Raw genomic sequence first — 21,143 nt, forward strand, 5'->3', positions numbered from 1 at the left:
TCTGGTTACCCAGAGGAGTGTGGGAGGGAGGTCAGGAGCAGACACAGTACTGGGTCACTGGGGGGGGCGGGGTCCTGTAAAACTGTAAAACTTGCTGGAGAGAGTCCCTGCCACCCCCTAGAAGAGGATGGATGCCGGAGGAAGTCAAGTTCCTCAGTCTCTGGCCACGGGGGAATGATGAATCACCAGCACATAGCCTGAAGCTGCGGCAGGCTCGGGAGGAGACTCAACTGCAGCCCACAAGCACTGGGCTCCACTTGGGGCTGAATCTCCCCCTTCTGGGGTCCTGGGTTGGCAGACCTCTCATGCCATGTGCATGGCTGGCTCTCCCCATGTCGCTCGGGATTGATAGCTGGCAGTCTCTGGGCATTTCTGTCCTCCACGGCGGGAGTCTCCCAGTGCTGGAAAGTTCCTGGCAGCCTTGGCTGAGCTAGCTTTCTTCCCCACCCTCCACTTGCGTGTCTCACCCGTGACCTCCAGCTTGGCTTTCTTCCCCACTGGTGAGCTCCAGCAAGCACCCCATGAAGAACAGCATCCTGCTTCAGCAACTGCTGCCAGCCCAGAAAAAGGTTAAACCACTCAAAGTCTGATAAATACTTGCTTGAATAAGTAAACCATCAGGAATTTCACTGGAAACTCGCATCACAATCCTATGCTAAAAGATCATCAGCAGAGATGCTGCAGGATGACGCAGAGTGGGTTTCTGCCAAAGAGGCAAAAATCAAGGTTGTTTATCAGGCCAAGAGAGGGGGGCAAAGATCATGTGATCATTCAGAGTGATGCAGGAAACGCATCTGTAAAATGCCTACTTCCATCTATAACTAAAAATAACTAAAAACTAGACACTGGGAATGCAAGGGAGTTCTTCAACCTGACACAGTGATTTACCACAAACTTAGAGTCAATCTATATTTAATCTTCAAATTAGAATAGCTCCTACACAGCCCCAGCAAGAGGCACAATGTCCATAGGATACTTTCATTTTACCATACTGAAGTCTTAGGAGGAAAGAGAGAATTAGAAAGAAAGAGATGAAATTGCTCATTGTATCTCCTATCATTGTATATGCCATGCTTTCTAAAGAATCAACTAAGGCAGTTTTTAATTAGTAAGAAGTTTGGCAAATATTTCTGGGTGCAAAATCAATTTGCAAATTGTAAATGTATTTCCCTAACAAGAAACAAACAGAACATTAATTTAAAATATATAAATGTCCAACAGATGCAACAGCCTCAAACTATCAAGGAGTACAGCTAACAAAAGATGTACTGTGTCATCAAGAGAAAGTTAAGAATTCACACTATGGGCTGTTAAAAGTAGTCATAGAAACCCTGCATTGAAAAGAGATACAATGTTCATGGAAGTCTCAACACTACCCCTTCCACCCTCTGGAGGGCAATAGAGAGTAACACTCTTCCACCAGGGGCAATGCTCTGAGAGGAGCTGGGGAGCTTTGGATGGAAGGTCCAGCAAGCCCTGAGTCACAGCAGAATATCAACACGGGATGAGCTGGGATTCCTGTAAGAAGTAACTCAATGTCAGCAACCCACCCAAAGAGAGCCACTGGGGGCAGAAGCAGGGGTGTCGTGAGCTCTATTGCCTAGCACCCTCTCTTGTTTATCTCCAGCCACAACATAGAAGGACCTGCGGTTCCTTTTCATACTGCTTTTCAGCTCGGGCTTTGGTGTGTATTGATCTTGTCTGTAGAAATAGCTACAAGCATTTGCACTGTTCCATCAACCTCGGTTTCCTCACCTGTAAAGCAAGGACAGGGATTCCTGCCTCTGGGTCAGGAGCAAATGAACGTGAAAACGCTCTTGTAGTGCTGACTAAATACAGGACCGTCTTCTGGCCCGTACTATTGCTTTTTTGTAGTCTGGGGGTAAGAGACTAATATTCTGTCTCCTAACCTGGACAATACTTCCTTCTGTCCATCCATTTGTCATCAAAGGCATCACAGAGTCCTTACTCGGGTAATAACATTTCTTCAATTACTTCTCATAGCAAACACTAGGTAAGGTGTTGTCCTATCTGGCTCCATTCTACAGATGAGAAAGGCAAGGTTCAATTCTAGGCAGCCATCATGCCCCTCATATAATGGGGGTACTTAACAAGACCAAGTCCCTGCTCTACAAGAGTCGTTCTCTAGTTGGGAACCCACCCAGAGCTCACTAACAAAGTGGCAGAACCCACATCCAAACTCAGCTCCACCGGACGCCAGTGGCTACGTTTTCAACTCATCCCCAGAACTGCTTTCATCTCCCACTTCCACTCCCTCCTTCTTAATGGCACCATGGTTGCTAACACACATCCATCTAACAGCAGCAAGGTGCAATGGCCCCTCACCATGTGAGCAAGCCACCAGGCCAAGTGAGAGCTGTCAGCTTCAGTCCCTGTGATCCTCCTGCAGGATCAGCAGAGAATTACCACGGGGTTGATGAGTGCATAAAAGAGGTGAGGCATCCTCCCACCCCCTCCCTGGGCAGCATCAGCAGCATTGTTCCCTGATAGAGTGTAGCTGAGTCTTCTGCTACCATTAATGGCAGAAGTGAGTCACTTATAAGATGCAGACGCTTTGTTATAATTACATCCCGAGATTCAGCAATGCTCCGCGTCACTGTGAAAGGAGAGGGCAGCGGGTGACTGAGGCTTGAATGATCCTCTGCCAGGTACAGCTTTCAGATAAAGCGTCTTGGATCAGGAGCAATTACAGCTAACGCCCAGTCTGAATGCTAATGAGAATTATTTACAATTGCATGTAATTCTTTGCCATTTATACACTCAGCTGGTTCTTCTTTTCTTTCCTTTCTTTTCTTTTGTCTGTCTATCTCAGAGTTAATCCCAGACACAGGGAAGATTCATGGCCATTTCACAGATGAGGATACTCGAGTCCATAGTCATTCAGTTCTAAGGAATGAAAATGGGCTTCAACCTCACGTGTGCTTCCCCGGGAGGGAGCCTGCAGACCTCTGAAGGCACGCAGCATCGCCACAGCCAGCTGCACATGCTCAGAGGCAATGGTTGGTATCCTCTGTTGGGACAGCTGCGGAAAGATCTTGTGAAACAGACCTCACGCATGCCCTCTAACCCTGAAATCGTCAAGAGACTCTTGCCTCTCCATGGGGAACCCAGACAATGACCACAGGGTTCAAATCCAGGCTGAGAGACAGGAAACACCTTCTTCTGTCCTCCAGCTCCCCAGTCCCTCCCAGCCTGGCCACTTCCTTTTAGAAAATATCTGCTTGAAAACTGCTCCGATCCACACCACACAAAAGCATAAAGTTCAGGCTGCAACGTGAAAAAGTCAGGCCGGGGTAGCCGTGACAATAGTGGCAATGCCTGGGGCTTCCCTAGGACCCGGTGCAGAGCTGGCTGAGTGAGGAGTCTTCTACCTGCTAAAATGAGGGGCTGCAGGAAGACTTTTGAATCTGCCCCACTTTACAGGTGAGAAAGTGGGGTGGGGGCGGTCCTTGGGTCTGGAGATGTAGCTCAGTGGTCGAATGTTAGCGTAACATGAACAAGGCTCTGGGCTAGATTCCCAGCATCACAAAATAAAACCAAAGCAGCACATGTCTGTCAGTGGCCAGGAGTGCACAGGTTTGCTGTGCTGAGGCTGTCCGGGTGGCAGTGACAACAGCTGCACTTACATGGTACTCCGGTGAATTACAAGGTACCTTTGCAGCGCCCTGTCAATGTGAACACAGTTGAATGCTCTCACCAGCCCAGGGAGGAAGGAACCACAAACACCTCCATTCGAAACATGGGGAGACATAAACAGGTGGAGCAGCTTGTGACGGCGCATAAGAGACAGCAGGTGATTGGACCCGGAAATGCACCTACAAATGCCTTGTTACTGAGGAAGAGCCCCTGGGCTTCTACTAGGCACTCCTTGGCTTTAGAAAGGAAAGTGTGCAAGGGGAGAAATCCACATATAAACACTGTCCCACCACACTCAAATCAAGGCCGGGGACCCCCTTCAAGCCTTGATTGTCTAGATTGTGTTCTGGAGGGTTGGGGGGTGATGGGGACCTCGGCAGGCAGCTCTGGCCTCTGTACAAGCTCTGATATTATAGATGGGTGGTACCTAGCTACCTGCTGGTTTTTCAGGTCTTTGTCATATTTGAAAACAGCATCAGGCAAACCCTGCCCTCCACCAGGCGCAACGTTCTGCGGGTAGCGAGGTGGCCATGGACTGAAGGTCCATCTAGCCCCGGGTCACAGCAGGATATCAATGCGGGGTGAGCAGGGATTCCTGTAAGAAGGAACTCAGTGGCAGCAACCCACCCAAAGAGACCTACAGGAGGCAGAAGCAGGGGTGCTGTGGACCCTGTTGCCTAGCACCCTCTATTGTTTATCTCCACTGCCGTCAGCCACAGCACAGAAGGACCTGAGTGAGGTTCCATCTGCCACCTGAGCTTCACTGATAGTCCAAGATACAGGCAAGCCTGGTACCCAATCAATCCCCACTCCACCACCGACCAGTTGGCCAACTCTAGGCAATCTATTTAACCTCTCTGAGTCTCCACCTATTGCTCAGTACTGGTCCCTTGAATGGCTGCTGGATAAACTATGTTAATCCATAACCATCTCCAGTGGGCTCTTCCTCTGTTTCAAAGGGCTGGGCTGCTGGTGGGTCCCAGGAACAAAGCCAAGAGGGGGGCATTCAAGTCCTCCCTGTCAGAGCCCCACCTGCCCTCTTTATGATCCAGTGACACACTTCACCTGCGCTCAGGTTCCTGCCCTCCCTCTCCCCGCCCCCCTCAAACATTCCCCCAACAACGGAATGTGCTCTCCAAGTACCCCAGCCCGGGTATCTTCTAGGCGGATACTGCCGGTTCCCTCAGCTCCACTTGGTCTTAGATGGGAGCCCCCTGTCGGAGGGCAGTGACCCTGCCTGGAGCATCCCCGGGCTAGCAAGCGTCTCAAAAGGTGGCTTCTGTAGAGAACCGCTGTGCTCTGCTTCCAGAACAACCCGGCGTAAATCCCAGAATTTGGTATCCCCCAACCCTTCCCCGAAAGAGCAGCCCCCCCTCCCGGACCTCTGCCACCATAATCCACATCCTGGCCACAGCATCCACCCTTTTCTCCCCAAAGGATCCCTTCTGGTACAGCCAGAAAGGAAAGAAGGGAGTGCAGGTTCAGATGCTTCTCATACCCAGACACCTGGTTTGGGTTCCACCTACCTAAGTGGCTTGGATTCATCCAATTTAGGCTCAAGGCTCTTCTCTGCGGCACAACTTTCCCTCCCCTAGCCTCAGTTTCCTCCTCTGTAGAGTGGGTATATTAGTACCTGTGTCCTGGGGATTCAGGAGGATTTGAAAGATAGTGGATACCCAGAGCTTGGCACGGAGATCGCACCTCCACCCTGAGGCTGGGTTCACCGTTTGCATCAAAGTCAGACCCTCCAGGAAGCTCGAGGAGCCCCAGAGGCAGCCCTCCGGCCCAGGAGTCGCGAAGCCCACGAGGACCGGCGCGCCTGGACCAAGCCGGAGGAAGCCACAGGTGTTTGTGCGTCCAGGCGCAGTAGCCACAGCTCCGCCATCCTACCCAGGTCGCCCCCGTCGCCAAGGTACCGGCGCGCCCACCTCGTGCGGCTACCTGCGGGGTATCCCCGCCGCCCTGCGGGGGCGAGGAGCTCAGAGCCTAGTCTGAGCGCATCCTCGCCCGCCATCCGGTTCCCGCCCCTGCCCGCGCCGCCGCTCCGACTCACCCGCGCTGGCTCCGGGGAAAGTTTGGCGGCGGCTGCCAGGCGGCTTGGTGCGGTGGCGGAGGCCGCGGGGGTGGCGGGAGCACGCGGAGGCGGGCGCGGGGGAGGAGCCGCCGAGGGGCCCGCCCAACACCAGCCCCAGGGCACCCTACCCCCGCCCAGCTTCCATCACCGCGCCCCAAGTCTATGGCAGAGCGCTGCGCCTGCCTGGCCACAGGCCAGGGACTAGTCGGAAACCTGGCGACAGCCCTCTGCCATTGCCACCGCACATGTACCCGGGGGCACGCAGAGCCACAGACCACACTCAGATACGAAGGAGCAGACAGGGTGCTTCGCAAATTCAACCACGGGTGGAAGGAGGAAGATAGGAGAGGGATCAAAGTGTAGCTGGACGGTGGTGGCTCACACCTTTAATCCCAGCACTCAGGAGGCAGAGGCAGTCAGATCTTCCGTGAGTTTGAGGCTAGCCTGGTCTACAGAGAAAGTTCCAGGACCTGTACTGAGCTTTTCAAGAGAGGTCAACTTTCACTGTACCCTTTCACTTAGGAAGATGGGAGTGTGAGTGTGTGAGTGTGTGTGTCCACAGGTCTCCAGGATGGAACTTGAGGAGCTTGCTCATTTTCTGAGCTGGAAGAGGGCGTTTTTCCTTTCTCCTTCCGTTCCAGGAAAGCCCTTTTAATGTAGAATTATGGCTTCAACACTCAGCGAGAGGAAGGCAACTGAGGGGGGGAAGTGGTTCCTCCTTGGCACGACAGCCTGTCCCCTAGAAGGGACTCATCCTCCTCTCCTAGTTCATAGGCATGCAGGCCCAGCCCCATGGGGCTCATATCCACAGACCTGTATGGTGGCCTTAATTCCATTCTGTCCCGTGGGTCCAACTCTATTCCCAGCACTACAGGAGTGCCCTTCCTTAAACCTTACACTACATGAGAGGAAAGAACAGTCATCAGCCCCATTTACAGGTGAGGAAACCGAGGCCTAGAGAGGTTGTGTAGCTTCTAGAGGGTCCCAGAGAGGATTGTACTTCCATCCCCCATCGCCTGAGCCCAAAGGCCAAGGCCAAGCCAGTCTTCATCTTAATGGGGCCCTTGGCAAGTCCAATGATGTCATCTACACACAAGGCTTACTTGGTACAAGGCCCCACAGTAACCCTAGACCCTGAGCCTGTGTGTGCCTGTTGCAAAGGTAGGGCTCCGAAATTGTTGGAAATGCCATTAGAAACCCCAGAGACACACAGCTGGAATTAGAACAGCTGTCAAACCTGGGTACCAACCCTGCCTGACTGATATGACTCAGATAAAAGCCCCCCCCCCAACCTGTACCTCAGGAGATCCAGGAGCACAGGAATCCATGGCAAGTTCCTTCCACTTCCGGTTGCTACTTTCTGGCCTTCGTATTTATATTTTGTGGGACTAATGCACCCTTTGGAACTGAGTGAGCCACCAGGGTTGCACTTGCTATAAACTGTAAGGCAAGATATTTCCTCTCCACAGCTGTGGAGCGTGCAGAAGTGGGGGGAGCCTCGGAAATGGTGGGGTCCCTTCGTCTCTGTTTCCTGAAAGTCAGCAAAGGCCTGATAACTTGGAATTTCACTTAGAAGAGGTTTCACTTCCTAAGGCCAACTTAGGCCTGCTCTACCCTAGGGGAGGTTTTAGGAAAATCCGCATTTTAGAAACAATGTGTCAGAGATTATTTGAAGCCTCTGGCGATTTCTGGATAATTTTTGCTATGGCTTCTGTGACTGACAGACCATATTGTAACCTGGGCCATGTCTGTCTGGGATCAACCAACTAGCAAAAGGCAGGCAGCAGATGAAAAACTAAGGCTAGTTCCCTTTCCGCTGTCCTGTGGAGACTCTGCCCTGAGAGCTTCACCTGAGGTAATGTGCCTATTTTCTCACTGCCGCTCCAGGAGGAGGCTCTGTCTTCGTCCAGTTTGCAGATGAGAGCTAGTATGACACATGCGCCTGTAATCACAGCACTTGGGAGGTAGAGGCAGGAGGGGTTTGAGTTGGCTTTTGTACTTTGTGGAAGAAAAGTGAGAGAGGCAGAGAACTGAGTCCCAGAGCAGTCGCTGGAGGGAGAGGAGGAAAGGGTCATTAAGCCTCCCTGCGAGGCTACTTGCCCCCTCTGCTTTACTCTGCATCTTGGAGCCTCAGTGTCCCTATCTGTAGGTAAAATGAGAACAATGCCCAGGTCATAGCCAGAATTTGGGTCATGGTTCTTTCTGCTGCGGGCAACAGTAACCAGTAATAATAACCAGTTTGGGCCGGAAAGGGTGCTTGAACCTTAAAGCTTACCGGATGAGTCTGGATTCAGAACAGCCTATCCCAGAAGCTCATACCTCACTGTGAGCCTGCCCCCAGTCTGCACTGTTCTGTGTCTGCTTCACTACGAGCTGAGTCTTCTCACAAGGAAGCAGGAATACCAATTGGCAAAGAAATCATCTCACCACTCCCGCAAAAATGCCAGGACTAACTGCAATTGGCCTGGCCTGAGCCACACACCCGGCTCTGTAATCACAAGAGTTGCTCTGGTTGGCCAAGCTTGAGTCACATGGTAATGGCTGGTCTGGTGGTAAGGCCAGTCACTCTTCAGCCACCAGGGTCTAGAAGAGGGCAAGGGCTGGATCCCCAGACTTGGGTGTGATGAGTGGAATGTGACTTTGGATCTGGAAGTTGCGGGTGTCCCCTCCCTCCAGAAGTGTTCCTGGGATCGGGTCAATGTGTGTATTGTGTGGAAGTAGGGGCACCACTTGACTCTGGTGGGTGCTCAGTAACTGAGTCTCCTCCCTTCCTTCCTCTTCTGGAAAACAGGAACTGTGGCTTACTATAGCCAGGCTGACTTCTTCCCGTTCACACGGGGAAACTGAGGAAGATCCATAGAAGAGAAGGGACTGTCTAAGGGGCCTCGGTTTGTCAGCCACAGGACCGTGCCTGAGTGGGGAACAAATACCACTGGAATCAGCTGACAGCTTGTAGTCCTGCATAGACGGGACTGGGAACTCACAAAACCTTCCCAACCCAAAGGAAGTGAGTGTCACTTATGCTGGGCTCTTAAGTCATGCTCTAGACAAGAGAGGGAGGTCTGGGCAGAGCGCCCATTCAGCTCCCCACCCGTCATAGCTGAAGTTAGCCAGTTCCTCAAGGACAGCACACTCTGGGTGCTGAGAGACCCCCAAGGTTATTGTTATGAAACTGCCAAAATTAGACAAGATGGTTCTTTGCTTGAGTTCTTTCCTGCTGGGGTTGAGAGAGCAAATGGGACCAGAATGGAGAGAGGGCAGGTGGCTCTTTAGTCATCGAAGTCAGCCTTTTAGTTGGTTCTCACTCAGATCCAAGTTCCTGGTCTTGGACAGTATTAGAGTGTGGATCTGGAATGTCCCTCGAGAACTCACTTGTTCAAGCCTTGGTCCCCAGCTACTAAGGGAGGGGTTAGAGGGTGAGGGAGGGCACAGGCCACTGGGAGTGTGATCAGATAGTTGTTTTTAGCCCCTGCTCCTTCTTTGTCTCTTGCTGTCCCTTGGCTTTTTGGTTACCACGATAGAAGCAGCCTCTGCCTCCCCAAAAAAACTTCTGTTGCCATGAACTTGTGCCTCAGTTTAGGGCCCAAATAATAGAGCAGACCTCAGAAGCTGTGAGTTAAAACAGTCCTCTCATCGCAAAAGTTGATTTATTCCCAGGCTCTCTGTCACAGGGATGGAAAGCTAACTAATACTGGAAGTCTGATTCTTCCACTTCAAAGTTGGCTAGATACATGGTGGGAATATAAGTCTGTCTATATATGTAATATTATTATATATAATCTGAAGGTACTGGGGATGAGCCCAGGTCCTTGGAGGCAAATGGCAGATACTTTGCTGAGATGACCAGACCTCTCCCCTCTCTCCTCTCTTAAGTGCTCAGTTTTGTGTGAACTCTGCGACAGGAGATAAGGGAGGGGATTTCATGTATAGGAGGTCACCAGGAAGCAGGGCATAGGCCTGGGAAAAGAAACTTGGGCACCCAAATGCTAGCAGGATCCTGGGAAAAGCACTGGACCACTGTGCATATAAGCCTCTCCATCCCCAGATGAAGATAGTAGCATTGGGTTTGCTGCAAGTAGAAAGGGCTATGCAAGTCAATTCCACAGGACGAAATGGCTTTGCACAAGGTGAAGGCTCTGTAAACACAGGCTGTCATGTACTTATCCAGATGGTGGAACACATATGCATGGTCAGTGTCCTCGGGGGGGTCATTGTGCACCCTACAACACAGGACTTTACACGTGTGGGTGCTCACCTGTGTCTCTCTGGCCTTTACAGTTGGTATAGAATCCCTAGTCCCAACTCTTGCTAGACCCTAGGTCAGGAGCCGCTGACTCCAGGGAGATTCAGACTCTACTCACATCTGACCCATAATCCAAAGCCTTGCGTGAGCAAAAGTGGCAGCTTAGTTTAGGGGAAGCAGTCCCAGGCCTGCTGTGACCCCATAACTCCCCGGGAGACTGATCTCAGGCAGCTAATTCTGGGAGTCTCATTGGGGAGCCCCTGAGCCTGGAAAGTACAACAATGGTATCTGTGGAGACATCCTTGTTCCCATCCTCACAGGTCACTGGAAGCAGTCCCTTGTTCTCTCTCCAGCGGTCTCAAGGACACATTTCAAGGTCCCCCGGGGAAGCTGTTCAGCTCGGTGGCAGCTGGAGCACAGAGGGCTCCGTAAGAGACAGGAGGCTGCTCTGTGTAGCCACATCCTGCTGCTTGAGGAAAGCGGTACTGTTCTCTACATCCTGCTTTCCTGAGACTTGTCTAAGATGCTGGAGTCTCTCCCCAAGTTCAGGTTCATGCCTGAGAGGCCCAACAGCAAGGGGGGCCACAGATGGAAGCGGAAATGCCATGTAGTAGAGCCACCCCAGCCTCAGTAGGCTCTCAAGAGTGCTGATCAGTTTGCAATCTGGAGGTGGTAAGGAGATGGTCACAGGGTTTTAATAGCCCACAAGCTGGGGGTGGGGATGCGGAGCCAAGCAAGGAATAGTTGGAGACTAGTATGAGAAGAGAGGAGAGTCAAAAAACGCTTTGGGAGCCGGCCCTGTTAAGCAGCAGGGGAAGAGACAGTTAAGGAGATTCCTGCCAACACAAGTCATTTACTAAGAAAAGACTAGGGGGAGGGGCATTTGCAAGAGTCAGCGCGGTGAGCAGTCTGGTCCGAGCTTTCCCGTTCCTGTTCCCCTTATCCTTGATAAGAACCCAGTTTGTACTGTAGAGATCCACTCTGCTCTTTGCTCAGGTTATACAGCCATTGGGCTGTAGGACATAGAACTCTGTTCTGGCCCAATCATCATGTTCCAGTTCTCTGAGCCCAAGGACTGGTTCAGGGACTGGCACACAACCAACACTGAGACAAAAGGAATCAATCCTGGGAAGCACCGGTGCTCTTGGTGGTAAAGTCTGTCTTCTCTGAGGGTTTTCTGAGCAGGGGGATGAAAACCTGGAGCTGTCGATGGCCACCAAGGCAGGGTGAGCCAGCGCTTGAACAAACAGAAATCAAAGGCTGGAGAGCGTGTGCGGGGTGTTCCTGCTTGGCACCTAGATCCAGCCATGCCTGGAACCAACCAAGACTTTTTGTGAAATGATACATTATGTCTTAGAACAGGCCTGTTTAGACTGGAGTTTCTCTCTTAACTGAGGGTGTGCTAATGAGTACAGACCCCATTAAAAAGCTTTTATGTGATCACCAAGCCTCTGCACGAGAGAATAGGAACATTCTGGAAGTGGGCAGCAGGTGATGGCTGAGCAACACTGGGCTGGGCTTACGCTGTAAAGCAGATGCTTAAATGGTTAAAATGCTAAGTTCTTACTTTCCCACAATTCAAAACATATTCTTTAAAAGCTTTTATGATAGAAGTAAGAGAGACAAGCTTAAGGAGCCATGAAATAGCTTTGTAGAGACATAATTCTATGGCATTTGAAAGACACCAGGCAAAACATGGTTGGGCATGGGAAAGCTGGATTTCAGGTGAAGGGAAGCCATGTAGGCAGGAAAAGAAAGGGAGATACTGAGGGAATGTTGAGGGGCCAGGCCGACTTTACCAGGCAAAGGGAGTGGGGGAAAGAGTGTAGAAGGGAGAGCAGACTGCCTTTTGGTAACAGAGTTATCTGAGGTCCCTACAGAACTGGATGGATGTGAGCTCAGAGACTGGCAGATGGTTCCACCATCATCCTTGATGATGTTCCTCCCTCTGCTTCCCTAAGTCGTACAGCCTCCTCACACTGGGACATCTGGCAGTCTGGATCAAAAATAAACTTTCAGCACCATAACCTTGCCCTCTGTAACCCACTCCCCATACAGCAGAACAAGGACCCTGCAGCTACACAGCAGACAGCACTCAGAGGTAAACCCAGGCAGTCCCAAGGACCGTGGGGTCCCACGTCATCTGATCCTGTGCCCACTCTGCCCTTGTCTCAACCTTGTCTATTCTGTCTGCCAGGGAAATGCAGACCTCAGCCATGCCCACAAACCTCGTCATCATTCATTTTTCCTCACCTGGCACCTGGTGGGTGTGGAGAGCCCCCTGTATGTCTCTTTGCCTTCCAGGTTCTCCTAGCTGGCTCTAGTCCAGCTGAGTATTTTATTCCATCTGAGCGTGGGTGACTCTTGGGCAGGTCTTTATCCATAGCAGGTGCCTAACAAATAGCACTGGAAGGAACAGTTGGCACATACAAAGCCTTAAGAGACACCTGGGAAGTTAGACATGGAAAATGGAAGGGACTTACCAACGGTACCCTGAAGTCATTACCAGAGTTTAGCCCGAGCTCTAAAGCCAGTTAGTTTTTTATAATTCTTCCCACATTTTCCTGTGAAAGGATTTGCCAGGCTCTCTCATGGTAGTTTTTATCTCTAGGGTGGAAAGAGCTGATGTAGGTATGTCTTCTATCTATCTGTTGTTTCATTGGTTAATTAATAAAGAAAACTGCTTGGCCTGATAGGTCAGAACATAGGTAGGTGGAGCAGACAGAATAGAATGCTGGGAAGAAGGAAAGTGAGGCAGACGCTATAGCTCTCCTCTCCAAGATGGACGCAGGTTAAGATCCTTCCTGGTAAACCACCACCTCGTGGTGCTACACAGATTACTAAATATGGGTTAAAGCAAGACATGAGAATTAGCCAATAAGAGGGTGGAACTAATGAGCCAAGCAGTCTTTGAATGAATACAATTTGTGTGTTGTTATTTTAGGTATAAAGCTAGCAGTGCGGGAACTGGGCGGGAATGCAGCCCGCCCCTCCTTCTACAAAGAGCCAAGAACTGGCAGCCAGGGGAGATGGGAGCTAGCTGCAACTCTGTCATCATGTGCCTTCTAGTGGCTAGCGCCCTTGTATTGGTGCTCAGCAAATGAATATGCAATTGCTTGAATGAAGATGGTGGGTACCGCATAGGTAATAATTTTGAGTTCAGAGTCTGGGCCAGGTAACCTGACTTCAAATCCTGCCATGCTCATGGTCAGTGGCTCTCCATCTGGCCTCAGCCTTGCCTGAGGCGGCTCGTCTCCAAGATGGTGCAATATCCTTCACCTCCCTCCTACTTCTTATGTGTGTGTGTGTAGCCCATGGCAAATAGGATTGATCTGTGTAGCAAAAGAACACTTCAGAGCGACAACATGTGATGTCTACATTCTAAATCCTAACAGAAGACTCTTAGGAACTTCGTGGAAAAAGCCACTATAAAATGAACCAAGGTCTCCTGCCAGCATTTAGCACCAACCCAAGGCCAGATGAGTGAGCCATTGCAACAGGTTCCTTCAGTCAACTTAGGCCTTCAAAAGCCAGAAGACAAAAGCAGGGGAGACTGTGCTAAAAAACACCCAGCATGGCTGCTTCTGAAATATCAGCTACCCACACTATGAGAGGTCAGACCTTACCTTACTGTGAGTCACTATGGCCTGCGGTGATTCACCGAGCAACCAAGCTAACAGTCATTCTCTTCTCCCTCATGGAAGCTTACCAAGAGCTTCCTATGTAGCTTCTCAGCAAACCTCTAAAAAGGACTTGCAAACCCCATTTCACAAGCAAAGGCTGCTGGGGTTTGGAGCAGCATAGTCTCCCCCTGAAGAGACTCTGGCTTGAGGCTTTCGTAGTTGCTCTCGGATACCTATGGCTGAGACTCTGGCTGACCTGGGCATGGTGAACAGAGCTCTGGCAGGCCTTGCCCTTCTCTCCCATTCCCTCTGCCTTTCTAAAACCCTTAGATTGCAATCTTAAAGCTAACCACCAAAGTCTGTTCCCTTATTTGGCCACTTCCTTCTCCTGAGGCTGACTACCAAGGTCCAGCTTTGGCTTAGCTAATTAACATGCCCAATTAAAATTAAATACATCATCCAAGTCTGTCTTCTCCATATCCAGAAGCAGTCCTTTGTCTCTTCCCCTTCTCCCCTGCTCTAGAACAAATACCCCTTCTCCCTCCCTTGTTCCCTTCCCCTTCTTCTTTATCATCTCTCTCTCTCTCTCTCTCCTGTCCTTGTCTCCTATTTCCTGCTCTCTGTCCCTCTGGGACAAATAAATCTCCTTTGGGCTGAAAACTTAGTCTTGTGGGGGAGGGGTCCTGAACCAATCCTTTTCCTTTCAATGGCCCAAGGTAACAGCACTCTAGGAGTCAAAGAGGGAGAGAGGAATTTTGGAGCCTGGCTTCCAATAACTGGTTTCCTAGCCTGGAATGTCTTAGAGGCAGCAAACATCTCCCTTTCCTCAGAGCTCCTGAAGATTCTGGGAGCTCTTGCCTTGGATTATGCACGCTTTTCTACAGAGAAACAGGCTAGCCTCCACAGTGGTAGTAACTTCCATCAGAACATGGCAGGCACTTCGCCCTTAGTAAGTCCCACACAAGAAGTATGGCACCCAGCAGGCTTCATGCAGCAGTGACCTCTGAGGTTAAACCTTCCATCTTGGAGGGAAACTTCAAAAGACAGGGAGGTGAAGCAGGAGGATGGTCTAAGGCGGCAGTTCTCAACCCGTGAGTTGTGACCATCAGAAAACACGGTTCTGATGGTCTTACGAACTGAGACACTGCTCTGTAGCAAAATTACAGTTATGAAGTAGCAATGGATATCATGTTATGTTTGGGAGTCACCACAACACAAGGAACTGTATTAAAGGGACGCAGCATTAGAAAGACTGAGAACCACTGTTATAAGGGGAGGTATAATGTAGGGAAGCTCCTTAAGGCAGGAAGTAAACAATTCAAAGTAGCAAGAAGTCCCTGAAGCTGATTCCCTGGGCCTCTCCCTCCCCGAGAGTGTATAAATAGGAAAGACCACTGAGAGTCTCAAAGAAGCCCAGCTGCTTGGAAGAAGCAGAGTTCAGTCCAACTGCCCAGAAAATACAATGACCAGCAGATCTGCCTGGAAGAGGCCCAGACCGACAGAGGCTCCTGGGAAGGATGCTCCCCACCCTATTAAGCTGTCTGCGCAACGTGCTCCAGGTTCCCAGCTCCTGTGAGCTGTCACCAGTGCTGGGGCCGGCTTTGGTGAAGCCGCTATCTTTGAGTCATTTCTGCTCCTGTAAGTAACCCCAATAAAACTCATTGGTTTACTAAGTTGGACTTTGATGCAATCATTACTTTGGCCTGTTCTGGGGCTCCACATTTGGGGGTGAGTAGACATGTGTAGGTTACATCTCCCCAGGAAAAGTCTATCACACAACAAGAAGTTTCCTGTGTGATGGGGAAGCTGAGGCTGGAAAAGCTGTGTGACTCTGGCATAGCCAGATAAGGGCATCACCCAGTAAAAGTCACACTTTCTTATTTTACAAATCGCTCAGGACAGGGGGGTGGGGAGGCAGATGGGGTTCCTCCAAGTCGGGAGAGGGTGCCGAAAGAAGTGAGTGAGCAGCGGAGTTCTGAAATGAGATCTCCAGAACGTGGTCATGAAAGGGTCTGAGAGGGACAGAGGGAGTTTGCTGGGGCTCCCAGGGCGTGCTGGAGCACAGAGGGTGGAAGTTACAGGCATAGAAAGAATGAACAAGCTGGGCATGTGGCAGAGGTGTGGCTACAGTCTGAGGGTTCGTTGAAACTGCAGCTGCAGGGTGTGTGCGCGAGAGAACTTTGAGCCTGGGCCCAAAGTCAACTCTGCACAGAGCAGGAAGGCAGGGCTTATTTTCCTTGTTGAGTAGAAGCCGTCCCTGTCTGTTGTTCTCTCTGCCAGGGGACAGGTGGGGTTTCACTAGCTTCAGCAAACGCATTTGGGCTGCCGTTCCTTGTCCGTCAGATGGGCTAGCAGAAGTCCAGATGCGGGTGGAAACCTTGATGACCCACCTCTGGCTACCATCAGCACCTGAGCTGTGCCCTGCACACAGGCACCAGTCCCAAGGGGCTAAACCCCAACCTGCCATCTGTCTGCAAGACTGTGCCTCCCAGAGGGACTGCTGCTTTTTTTTTTTATTACTTAGAAAAATCAAGTTTTATGAGCTAAAATTCACAGTGCTTAAGTCCTCCAATTGAAAATACTTTCAAGCATAAAATTCAATGGCTTTGGTGCAGTCACACTGCCGAGCTACTGTCATCACTCTCAACCTGTAGAACAACTTCTTCACTCCCCCCCCCACAGCAATTCTGTAACTCTTATGCCCCCTTCCCTGGGTCTTGACACCCAAGGATCTGCCTGACAAGGGCAGATCTCCTCTTTCTACACTTACATATGGGTAGCAAACTCTGGTTGTGGTGTGTCGTGGCTGCTTCTTTCATTTAACATGGTGCTTTCAAGGTTTCTTTGGTTTTTTTTTCCTACATCATATCATGAATCCGCACCTCATTCCGCTGTACAGATATTCTACGTTTTGTGAATATGTCCACTGGCTGACAGCCTTCTGGGCTATGTCTACTGTTGCTACCAATAAGGATGTTACAGACAAATGGGCAGGCTTTTGTGTGAACTTGTATTCTCTCCGTTTGGGTGTAGAGCTGGGGATGGAGAGGGCTTAGATTGTCTTATAATCCTGGTCAACTTTATGAATCTCCAAATTCTGCTCCACATGAACTGCTTTACCCATCATACATTTCACACAAGCGGTGCGTAAGGTACCCATTTCTCTACACCTTGTCACTATCTGTTCTTGTCCTTGTGGTGGTTTAAATAAAGAGGGCTCCCATAGGCTCATGTATTTGAGGGCTTAGTCATCAGACCGTGGAACTATTTGGGAAGGGTTAGAATGGTTAGGAGTAGATGTGTCCTTGTTGGAGGAAGTGTGTCACTGGGGATGGGTTTTGAGGTGTCAAAAGCCCATACCAGGACCATCTCCTCTCTCTTGGCCTATGGGTCCCAATGTAGCCCTCAGCTATGTCTCCAGCACTATGTCTGCTTGTTGCTATGCTCCATGCCTGATGATACTGGACTAAGCCTCTGAGACGTAAACAAGGCCCCAATGAAATGCTTTCTTTAAAGAGTCACCTTGGGTCACAGTGTCTCTTCACAGCAATGGAACAGTGACTAAGACATCCATCTTCCTCACTTAGCCTTCCAGTGGGTGTGGAATGAGCCACTCCATTGTGGTTTTGATTTGTACTTTCTTAAGAGCTAATCATCTTGGGCATTTCCATGTGCTTACCAACCACTATGGAGCTTCTTCTTTTTTTTTTTTAAACACACCTATTTATACCCTTGCCCATGTTTGAGCTGTCTTTTGAGCCCTGAATTGTGTAGGCTCTTTAGAAGTGCTGGCTGCTAGATCTGCAGGTAGCTCCTCACACTCGGTGTGGACTGCTGTTCTCTACTCCACCCCAGGGAAGTGGAGACAGTCTGCGCAGCAACTTTGGGGAGGTGGGGACCTTAATGCAGTATGCCAGACCTTCTCCTGCCATGGAAGCAGAACAGCTCTCAGAGGCCTCACCTAAGAGGTCAGTTTAGTCCCCTGGTTCCTGTACAGATAGCCCACTGTTGCCAGGCCTGGAGTCAGACTCTGAAGATAATGGGGCCCCACTGGTCCTCCTGAAGGATACAGACTATCATTCAGACAGGTGCAGAAGCCAGAATCACCACAGTAAGACTTGAATTCCTCCCTCATCATGGCCCCATCTGGTCTCCTCTGTCAGCCATCACCCGTTCTTCCCTCCCCTTTCCACCCACCTCCTACTGGGGTCAAGCCATTGACTTTGTGGCTGTCGCCAGGCTGCTTCCCACAATCTCCTCCTCTCTCCGCACAGGAACATGACTTTTCTGAAATGAATGTCCCTTCATGGAGAGACTGACAGCTTCACAGTCATGTCAAGAGCAAAAACTCACAGGGATGCTGTGTTAACCTGACACAAGCTAGAGTCATCTGGGAAGAGGGGACCTCAACTGAGAAGATGCCTCCACCAGATTGGCCTGCAGGAAAGTCTTTGGGGTGTCTTCTTGGTTGATGGCTGATGAGAGAGGGACCAGCCCATTGTGGACAGTGACAGCCCTGGGCTGGAGATCATGGGTGTTATAAGAAAGCAGGCTTAACAAGCCATGTGGAGCAAGCCAGTCAGCAGCACCCCCCCCCCAGTGGCCTCTACTTTAGTTCCTGCCCCATGGTTCCTGTCTTGAGTTTCCTATCCTGGCTTCTCTTCATGAGGGATTACAACTGGAAACGGAAACAAACCCTTTCCTTCCTGAGTTGTTGATCGTGGTGTTTATCATACAAACAGAAAGCCAACTAAAACAGATACCAGCTGCTCCACACCACAGTGCAGAGGTCTCTCCTCCTTCTGGGTCTAACACCCCTGCCTGGCTGAACTTTCTCTTGCTTTCCTCACCACCCCTACCTTCAAGCTGACCAGGCATCTTGGACTCTGAGGGTAAAGATATGGCTCTCTGTACCACAAGCCAGTGGCAGGCTTGGCATCAAGTAGACAGGCAGGTGCTTGAGATGTGTGGCGGGGGACAGAACTATGGGGGTGACAGACGAGGGAGCCTGGATTACAATTGTGCAGTTACAGGCCTGGATGTGCACCCAAGTCATCTCAGAAGGTGTGTCCATGACAGGCTCCCAGAGCAGTTCTCTGGTGCAGGAGAATTGTCTATAATCTGTCAATCGTGTTTTAAATAAATGCTGATTGGCCAGTCAGGAAGTATAGGTGGGAAAACCAGAAAGGAAGTAGAAATGATGTAATGAGAACAGGAGAATTCTGGGAAGGAGGAAGTTGATTCCTCCCACTCCTGCCCAGACCGCCAAAGCAGCAGGATGTGATCTGCCCCACTGAAAAAAGGTACTGAGCCACATGGCTAACATAGATCAGAAAAATGGGTTAATCAAGATGTGAGAGTTAGCCAGTGAGAGGCTAGAGCTAATGGGCAATGAGCTTATAATTTATGGAGACCTATGTGTGATTTTCTTTGGGGCTAAACAGTTGTGGGGTACCAGGCGGGACAAAAACCCCAACAACAAACAGGACCCTCCATGTTACAGTTCTCAACCTGTGGGCTGTGACCCCCTGGGATAACCAACCCTTTTATGGGGGGAGTCATATAACCAACATCCTACATATCAGATATTTACATCACAACACAACAGCAACAAAATTACAGTTATGAAGTAGCAACAAAATAATTTTATGGTTGGGGGCAACTGTATTGAGGAACTGTATTAAAGGGGTGTAGTATTAGGAAAGGTGAGAACCACTAACCTAACAGCTTAGAAGCAAATTCAGCTGACCTGCTGGATCCTCAAATTCAAATGCTGGGAACGATTTTTAGGTATGGAAGTGCATGGCAGTAATCCTAGCAGTTGGGTAGTAGAGGCAGGAAGGGGTGAAGGGTTAAATGTCATCTTTGTGTACAAAGAAAGCTCAAGGCTAGCCTGGGATAAGTAAGACTGTCTCAAAAAGGAAAGAGAGAGAGAGAGAGGAAGAAGAAGGAGGAGGAGGAGGAGAAGGAGGAGGAGAGAAGAAGAAGAAAAAAAGGAGAGAAAAAGAAAAGAAAGAAAGAGAGAGAGAAAAAAAAGAACAGTAATAATAATCAGGGGCGTTGACTTCAGCCTCCCCCTCCCCCTTGACACTGTTGGGAGGAGGGTTGGGAAGTGGGCTCTCAGCCACCCCTCAGGTTACAGGGTCACTGCAGTGCTGGCTTTGTGTGGCCACCATCCGTGTTTTCCCTGTCTGGAAGCCAAAACCTGGCTTTCTTGTTGCAAGTGCTAGGAATGAGCCCTTCTGACCACTGTGGTTTGGACTTGACTACTGAGAAGGTTCTAGAAAGAAGGAACTCATGCCCTGGAGCTTAGAGGAGGGGGCAGCTTGCTGACCTCCATGAGAAGGGAAGTTCAGGGGAGCAAGGAGGATACAGGGAGAGGCAGGCAGAAATGAGATCAACTTAGAACATGAGCTAGGTCAGTCACTGGTGAGGTGGGTGGTCCAGGTGTCACCTACGTCTCCTGCTGCCCAGGCCACCTCGCTAGCTGAAGCATCTCCATGCTGAAGGACTGTCACAGAACAACACTTGTTTAAAACATGGCTGTTTCCTTCATCTTCCTTTTCCTCTCTCTCCCCTTCTGTCATGGTTTGGGCTGTAGTTTCGCCACCCCCCCCCCCATCTTAAGCTTTTAATCAAGGTTACATTCTTCTTGGGTATCTATCTATTGCTTCATAGCTCACTTCTGCTTTCCTGCTTGCTTGGTAAAACCACATCTCTGGTCACATCTCTCTTTCATAACTGTCCCTGTCCCCCTCCCCAGCCTCGTGCTTGCCTATAGCTGAAAATAAGCCATGATTTTGTTTTTGTTTTGTTTTACTCTCTTTTTCCCCCATTAACTGTCTCAAAACCACCTGGGTTTGCTTAAGATTCATAACCTTGAATGTTTCAAGAATCCCCCCACCCCCGCCGCTACTTCTCTAACTCTGGTGTGAGAATACACACACACACACACACACACACACACACACACACACACACACACACACCACACCACCCGCTGCTGCAACCTGAATGCTGCCTCTCTAGGTCTTACCTGCCACTTTCTACTTCCAGGAAATGGAAGCAGATATCGCTGGACTCCAAGGTATGCCTGGCACTCTGCCTTCAATGTGTCCTCCCAATTTCCCAGCTTTGGAGTTAAGGAAACATAGTCCTCAAAAGCGGGCATTCAAGGAATTAGGAAGTAGAGCCTTTGAGAGGTACTACGATGAGGTCACAAGGGTAAGGCCCCCGGGATGGCATCAGTGAGGTCATCAGTGATGGCGCCTGTGACTTTCTTAGAAAGACTTGAGCTAGTTTCACCAGGTTCCTCAATGGAGAAAGGACTTTCTCCCACGCTGGCACTTTGGTATTGGACTTCCCAGTCTCCAAAACCATGACCATGTCCCCCAAAAGCTTCTATTCTTTATAAACTGCATAGCATCCGCTGTTCAGTTATAGCGAAAACAGGAAATAGATGAAGACCCCTCCCTCTTATACTCTGCCTCGTACCCACTGCGAAGAGTAAACTGACCGTGTATTTGTATCCGTACCTGGGCCTTAC

The 21,143-nt window shown here is 50.1% G+C and overlaps 1 protein-coding gene across 4 annotated transcripts in view; it reads right to left on the reverse strand.

The window, feature by feature from the left end:
* Hrh1 (histamine receptor H1) overlaps window positions 1-21,143 on the reverse strand; it is a 157,501-nt gene that overhangs the window by 78,195 nt on the left and 58,163 nt on the right. Inside the window, exon 1 of one of the 4 annotated variants that reach the window (XM_075983134.1) lies at window positions 5,711-5,766. The exons of 1 other annotated variant lie outside the window; for it this stretch is intronic. Coding sequence is in view for 2 of the 3 variants with exons in the window: in XM_075983132.1 (XP_075839247.1) it covers window positions 5,291-5,390 (100 nt within the window). In the remaining variant the exon portion in view is untranslated. Of the gene's footprint in view, window positions 1-5,183; window positions 5,767-21,143 lie in introns of those variants that run through there. 2 more of the 4 variants (XM_075983132.1, XM_075983133.1) reach the window with 2 other exon arrangements.

This window comes from Microtus pennsylvanicus, chromosome 8, assembly GCF_037038515.1.
Source record: "Microtus pennsylvanicus isolate mMicPen1 chromosome 8, mMicPen1.hap1, whole genome shotgun sequence".
NCBI classification, from domain to species: domain Eukaryota; kingdom Metazoa; phylum Chordata; class Mammalia; order Rodentia; family Cricetidae; genus Microtus; species Microtus pennsylvanicus.